This window comes from Neophocaena asiaeorientalis, unplaced genomic scaffold (assembly GCF_003031525.2).
Source record: "Neophocaena asiaeorientalis asiaeorientalis breed wild unplaced genomic scaffold, Neophocaena_asiaeorientalis_V1.1 scaffold465, whole genome shotgun sequence".
Taxonomy (NCBI): domain Eukaryota; kingdom Metazoa; phylum Chordata; class Mammalia; order Artiodactyla; family Phocoenidae; genus Neophocaena; species Neophocaena asiaeorientalis.
This window is the reverse complement of record NW_020174936.1, coordinates 547,424-554,601: the sequence shown is the minus strand read 5'-3', so window position 1 is coordinate 554,601 and position 7,178 is coordinate 547,424. Positions and strand designations below refer to the sequence as shown.

Below are 7,178 nucleotides of genomic sequence, written 5' to 3'. Positions count from 1 at the left end.
GAGATCGGGATGCTTGCTGCTGCCCACCTGAGAAAATGCGGGTCTCAGCCCGGGCGCCCCAGAACCCGCGCTGTGGTCCCCACGCACCACCTGTTGCGCCCGTCTCCCCTGCCCCTCCCCCCGCCGCCCTCCCACCTCCACAGCCCCGGGAAGTAACAGATTTTTTTTTTATTAAAAACAAAACAAAAGTCACGGATACAGGGTGGTCTCCCCAATCAGGCTCAAGGTGGTCTCCCTCTCGTGAGTCAGTTGCAGTTGTCGCCCTTTTTAAAGTGCTGTTACATCAAGAGGTTACAACAAAAAAATAGACAAAGCAAAACCCAAGAGTGAATGCAAAACGGGACCGGAAGTAGGTCCAGGAGAAGGAAGCAAATAACTTACAGCATAAATAAGTTAAAGTGAACCCAATACTGAACCGAGAGACTCACAGTACATTTATATCCATTGCACATAGCCACTTTGTCATTAGGAACAAGATTTTCAGAAGTGGACGGGACGGGGAGCGCGGGGCCAGCGAAGTTCCTACATTGTATTCACAATTGGGGTTCCGAGGCTGTACAGGGGGGAGAGGCCCCCTCCCCTTTCTTACCCCCTTCGGTCCGGTTAACCCCATGAGGTCCGATGCCCAGGAGTTCAACCGTGGGGCGAGGTGGTATTTACAGTTGGAAACGGAGACGGGGTCCTGGGCGGGGGCGCCCGGGAGGAGAGCGGGCGGGCGGGAGGCTGTATTTACATCGGTCCAGTCCGAATGGCTTGTATCTCGCCTTAGGCCGCCGCGGCCGCGGGTATTTACAAGAAGAGAGCAGCATGGCTTGAGGGCGCGTGGGCGCGGCCGGGCCGGCCCTAGGGCAACAGCGGGGGCTTGAAGGAGCAGTTGCCAGTGCAGTGCCGGGGCGTCAGCATCTTGCAGGAGAAGTGGTGCAGGGCGTCGTGAGCTTCTGGAGAGACAGTCGATTGGGCAATGTTGGGCGCCTCGCCAGGCCTGCGCGGCCCACGGGCTCCCTCCCTCCCCTGTCCGCCCGGGTCTCACCCACCCCCTTCAGGCTCAGGGGTTCTCAAGCGAGAGTATCAGAAGGTGAGAGGGTAGTAGAGAGATCCTGGCTATCCAGAACCACTGCTCTAGTTCAATTGGCCCATTTTACAGAGGAGGAAACTGAGGCACAGTAAGAGGGAGGTCAATCGGCCCCAAACCAGATTTGGACCTGGTGGCAGATTTCCCAATGCTCAGAGCTCAAGGGGCTCTTTCTCCCTATCCCACCATTCTAGCATCATTTCTCCATTAAAATCAATTTCCAGTTCCCTCTTCTCAGCTACTGATCTATGTAGACCTGGCCTTCCCCTCTCACTGGCACTGCCATTCATTCATTCATTCGTTCGTTCATTCATTCACTCATTCGCCTGCACAGCCAGCGCCTGGCACCCCTCCTTCTTTCCCCGGCTTCCTCACCTTTTAATTTCTGCTGGATGGCATAGCGCGCCTTCCTCTCTTGGTCAAGTTCGTTACACAGAGTATCTGGAAGACATAGGAAGTAGCCGGTGACCAAATGAGACCACCTTAGGGCCCGCTGGGGTCACAGCCCGGGCCTCACCCTCTTCTCAGCGCTCAGCCCCTGGCAGAAACAAGTCCCGGAGACTGAGGGAGGGGGCGTCAAAGCTCCAAACTGCAGCTTGGAAGAGGGAGGAAATGGCCTGGGATGGCGCTTAAAGGCAGACGGATCTAACCAAAATTAAAGCAAACTTAGGCATTACTTCCCAGGTAATTTTACGCCTCGATTTTTAATTTAGAAACCATGGAAATTGCCGCGATAAGAAGTTCAATCACTCCATGTAATGATGCCTGCAAGCCGTTTGCTGGGCTCGCTTGCCATTCTGAGGCTAATCAGAGTATACAAAGGATATTAAATTAAAAAAATAATTGTTAAATTACCTTCAATTTAAATCCAAATGACTGAGTCAACATTGCGGCTCCTGCCAGACGAGAGGCAGTTACGGCCCGTGCACGCGCTCACCTGACTCCCGTCTTACCTCTGACAATTTGCAGCTGTTGCACCATTTCTTCTCGATAAGCCAATTCCCTCTTCATTTGATCCTGAAAATTATCTGTGCAAATTGATTAAGTGAGAGCTGTTACGCACAGCCCCCTCCCTCGGCCGACTTTCTCCACTCCCCAGCCGCACCCCACCCCCTTCGTCTTTGGCCTAGTGGGAAACCCCAGAAAAGGAGGGTTCTGTGGCTCCGGCCTCGTGCGGAGCGGCAGCTACTTGCACTGGGGTCCCGGGCTCAGCCTGGAGCTTGCGGGAAGAAGGCTCTGGTGATGAGGTGGGGTGGGTCTGGATGGGGTACCTTTGAGACTCTGAAATTCTCGCTCCAGCTTCTTGCGGAGCTCCATTTGCTCCAGGAGCAGTTTTTGCAATTCGTCTGTGAGGGGGCAAGAGTGGGAGGTAAAGGAAGAGGATGGTGGGACTCAGGAGGCCCATAAGGTACCCAGGTCCTCCCCTGGCCGGTTCCCCTGAGATGGGAGTAGGGGAGGGCGCGACCGGATGGTAGAGGCCCTCAACACTCAGTTTTTCCATCTGCACCCAAAGGATTTGGGCAAGAAATGGGGTTAGGGGATTAGGTTGCCCAGGAGAATCAAATTCAGGATAGTAGAATGCATGTTGGACTTCTAGGCCCTGGCCCCAGGTGCCAACCAGCGTGGTTTCTGCTTTAAGTTGTCCCTAACTCCCTAAGCTTAGAGGTTGGCCTAGGAAGATGCGGTTTACCCCTTCAATTGACAGACTTAATCCCTCCCTTCAATGATACAGACCGGGGAGAATCTGGTCAAAGCCTTGGACCTCTGCCCTGGAAAAATACATATATTCACAACAGTTTGTTTACAATTTCAAGAGATCCCAAGACCCCAAATTCATGTTAAGAGCGCTCATAAGAAGCACCAAGGATTTTGAAGGTAATCGCAGAGCCTGTAAAATCTGTAACTAGGAAGAGCGGAAGACCACCAGTGCTTCTCTCCCTCCCCACACCAATTTCCAAGCCCAACCCTGGGCTGGGTGGGGGCAGGGAGAAGCAATTGGGTGTGGAAAGCCCTGTTGGTGCCCTCAAAAGCAGCTCCAAAGGAGTGGCGGGGGCTGCCCTGACCACGGAGCTATTGGTATCTGGTCCTCCACATGGGGAGGCTCTCTGAGAAATCCTCCCCAGCAGGTGCTCAGAAAACACAAAAATGGGAGACAGAGAAGCAAAGTGGGTTAGAAGCTCCTTTCTCTGTGCCTCAAGTCACACTCTTCCTTTTGCAGTGGAGCAGCAACCCCAGGACCCCATTCCACAAACAAGGTCCATCCTCACCTTATTTACGGTGGGGTGGAGTTGGTTATGCATTAACTCCAGGGGGGGAAAAAAAAACCCTCTGAGACATTCCTAAAGTAAATACGTCCTCAAAATCTTGCTATTCAGATGAGGCTGAGAGACCCAGATTGCCCTGTCTGACTGTCCACATGCATCAAGTTCTAAGGATCATTACTCATTTTTCTTTCTCACTGGGCTATTCAGACAGGCCCGGCCTTGGGAACTCTGGGGTGGCTGGTTCCCTCCCCCTGCTCACTTCACTCTTCTACTTCCCACCCCCGACCCCGACCTCTGTGCCTGGATAATGTATCCAGGGAATTATCCCTTTGGCTCAATGAAGACTGATTCCCCAAGAGACTTTTCTTCTCACACTCACTCCTACACGAATAACACCCCTTTACAAGAAGGGCCCATCGCCCCCAAGCACAGTGTACCCCCATTTCACAGATTTAACCTCACCTCTGGCCAGGTTCTCGATATCCTTCTCCACTAGTTGAGTTCCCGTGACATCTAGGGTGAGCCCATCTTCACCTGGGATAGAAGGGCAAGTAAGAGGGGTTTTGTCCTGGGAGAGGCCTTGGGAGGGGAGGGGTGAGCTTCCTGGGAACTGTGCTAAGCTGGAAACCTATTTCAGACGCTCTGCCTTTAGAGGAGACAGTTACAGGCATCCAGTACTACCCACCTTTCAAGTCATTATTTTAGGGGTACAGCCTTTATGTTAGAGAGTGACCCGCTGGAAGAGAGTGGACCCAGGGAAAACAGGCTATCTTAGGGCAGGAAGTGCCCTTTGACCTGTTTTATGTGGGTGATGGTGTTCCTCATATTCTAGTAAGCCTCCTTCCCTCACGGAAGAGCCTCAAACCCAGCAAGGAGGTAAGCAACTCAGGAAACCTGGCCTGAACCTTGCCCACACTATTTAAATATTTATGTGCCAGCCGCGAGAGAGGAACGGCAGCCCCTTAGGCTTGCCGCTGGAGCAGGTGGAAACCTGGGCGACCTGGGGCCTAGCTCCCGGGTGGGGGTGGAGTGCGAAGGTCCTAGGGCTCACCTCTGTCTGTATTTGCGGGACTTGGCTGGGAGATACTCCTTTGGTCTGGATAGGATTTCCTTGTTTCCAAATCGTCGGCAGTCGAGTGATTGTCTTCCTTATCTGGCTCTTAAAGGCAATAAACCGAGTTTCAAGGAGAGGCAAAGAAACCGTGACCCCGATACGGCCAGAGCTGCCGCGGTCGGGGCGCCCGAGCCCTAATTAAAAGCGTCGTGGACGCCGCTGGTTCCCGGCTGTGCGCCTGGGCTCGCACCCTCAGGCTTTGGGCCGGCCACCCCCTCCCCCGCGCGCGATCTGCTCATCTCCGGCTCCACGCCCCCTTCCCAGCCCCTTGGAAAAGAGCAAAACGAGCAGCCGAGCCCACCAGGGACAAGCGACCTACATCGTGTGCAGATACTGGGACACCGCGAGCGCGCGTGGCCGCCGGGTCTACCTGCACCGAGAACGCGGCCCAGGCGGCGACCCTCAGGGTGGCGGCTGCGGGGGGAGACATCTTCCCCGGCCTGGCCTGCCCGGATTTCCGAGGCCCTCAGTCCATTCTCTGAGAGCCACTGGGTCCCGCGCGCACGTGCCCCCGCGTTGGGCTGCAGCTACCACGGCACTTCAGGAGTCCCCAAAGGGGTGGCCATGCGTCCCCACCCGTTCCCGATCCGTCCTGACCACAGGGAACACTTGCTGAATAAATGAGAGGTTCTGAAAAGGACGCCAGGCGTGGTTTGTAAAAGGTTTAACCCAGTGCCTGAGGTGTACGTGAGCGGTATCTATGCGGTGGAGAGGGCGGATGTAAGACGTTGGGAGTCCTCGCTTAGCTTCCTTTTTCTTTCACTGTTTTTCTTTCCCTCTCCCTCTTTCTCTCATTTTCTCTGCCTCTTTCCTCCTCTCGTCTTCCCTCGCAGGCCTCCTCTGGCCCCGGCCCTCTGCGCGCGGTCCCCCCATCACACTGGCCAGGGACCTCGGCAGGGGGGGCTGGGGGCGTTACCGTGGGCCTCCGGGGTGCAGAGGTAGGAGGCCGCGGGCCCCAGCGCCGCCGCCGCGCTCTTCACGTGCTCCTCCAGCTCGGGCGCGTACACCTGCGGCGGCCGAGAAATGACAGGCGGTTAGGGGGGGCGTTTGGCGGCGGCTCGCAGCAGCCCAGCCCTGCGCCGCGGCCAGGAGAGAACATGATGGGGTGACGGAGGTGCGCTCGCCCGCTGGACCCGAGCGCCTCGGGCGGCCGTGACGCACGCGCCGCAGCCTTGCGCCCTCGGAGGCCGCATCACCGTTGTGGATTCCTGTTAATTATTAGCGCCCTCGAGAAAATTACCCGAAACACAAAGCGGCTCCCAAGCCAAGGGCAGCTGAAAGCCGCCCCCACCCTCTTCGCCCGTCTCAGCGTCTTCCCTCCCGCCCGCGCCCAGTCCCCGATATAAACGACGCCTTTCGCATCCGGCTAATGATTCGTGTTTTAATGGACCGAATGGAAATGTACAGGTGTGCGCACCCACTTTCAAGTGCACACCCCCCACCCGAACCCGCGGCCCCGGCAGCCAGAGAGCCCCTCTCCCGCCCCGCACACCTTCTCGACGACAGCTTCCTGCCAACGAACCCTGCGGTTCCTAGGGCAGGAATTCGAAGAGACTCGGAAAACTACGAGTTCGTGTGGAGGAAGATTCCGGGGACCCCGTACTGCGGCTTGGTGGAGAGGCATCCCTCTCCTCTGTTTACCGGCTCGTCTTCCCCGGGGCTCACATCCCCATCCAGGAGGGCGTGCTACCGGCCCGGCATCTTGAGCGCTTTTCTCTGGATTTTGGTCCCTTTCCTCCAGACCCATTTTACTTCTACCTTTCTGTCTCTGTGTGACTGCCAGTCTCTGCCTGTCTCCTCCCCACTCCCATCAACAAAAACACAGCACACGCATTTTTCAGGCCTACCCGCCCACCCCCACCCCCCGATCTTCCGAAACCCTCAGTCGGGGGTCCCAGGGAGCCCAGCTCCACAAAGCTCCCGAAGCTGGGCCTATCCAGAGCAGCCGGGGCCTACTGCTGGAACGCCCGCTCAGAACAAACTTCCCGTCCCCAACCCGGCCAGGGCCTGCCCCACATCCCAGAGCTGCCGAGGGGTAAGCAAAGAGGCGCCCCCAGCGGGGCGGGCGCGGGGCTCACCTTGGCCGGCGCGGGCCCCCCGAGCGGTCCGCAAGACTCTCGCAGCTCATAGCCGCCACTTGGCGGGCTCCTCTCTGGTCTCCGCACCATGTCGTCGGCCGCCAGGTCCCCAAATGCAGACCGACTGGCTGGGGGTAGACCCGGGGGGCGCCGGGGACGAGGGCTGCCGCCGTCGGGAGAGTCTGTGGGGCCGTCGGCGACCGATGAGGTGGTAGACAGGGGCCCTGCCTGCTGGTCGCCATCAGGGCCGTCTCCTGTGCTGGGCGCGCCGGCTGCGCCGGGCTCGGCCTCGTCCGGGGCTCCCTCGTCGTCGGGGAAGCGGTTGGACTCCACGTCCACCTCGGGCTCGTCCGCAGTGTCCACGTCGGGGGAGGCGGAGTGGTAGCTGGAGCTGCCCTCGCTCAGAAAGTCCGGGCTCACGTAGCCGCCGCCGGACCCTGCGCCTGGCCCGGGCCCACGGGCTGGCCCGCCGCCGTACACGTCGCGGGCGCTACCGTAGAGCTTGGCGATGCTCTCCGCGTCTTTGACCACAGGCCGGAAGGCCGACACGTAGGAGCCTTTGCGTGCGGGCGGCGGGGGCAGCGGGGCCAGCGGGGGCGGCAGCGCCTCGTCGGCGCCCTCCTCGTCCAGCGGCCCGCGGGACAGCGCGC

At 58.2% G+C, this 7,178-nt stretch overlaps 1 protein-coding gene across 1 annotated transcript in view; it reads right to left on the bottom strand.

The window, feature by feature from the left end:
* Window positions 1-816: 816 nt before the first annotated feature.
* Window positions 817-7,178, bottom strand: part of SKOR1 (SKI family transcriptional corepressor 1) — a 12,920-nt gene continuing 6,558 nt past the window's right edge. Inside the window, 9 exon segments of the mRNA XM_024761654.1 lie at window positions 817-938; window positions 1,448-1,513; window positions 2,026-2,100; window positions 2,344-2,418; window positions 3,799-3,870; window positions 4,388-4,495; window positions 5,367-5,457; window positions 6,529-6,656; window positions 6,768-7,085. Coding sequence (XP_024617422.1) covers window positions 844-938; window positions 1,448-1,513; window positions 2,026-2,100; window positions 2,344-2,418; window positions 3,799-3,870; window positions 4,388-4,495; window positions 5,367-5,457; window positions 6,529-6,656; window positions 6,768-7,085 — 1,028 coding nt within the window. The 3' untranslated portion in view covers window positions 817-843.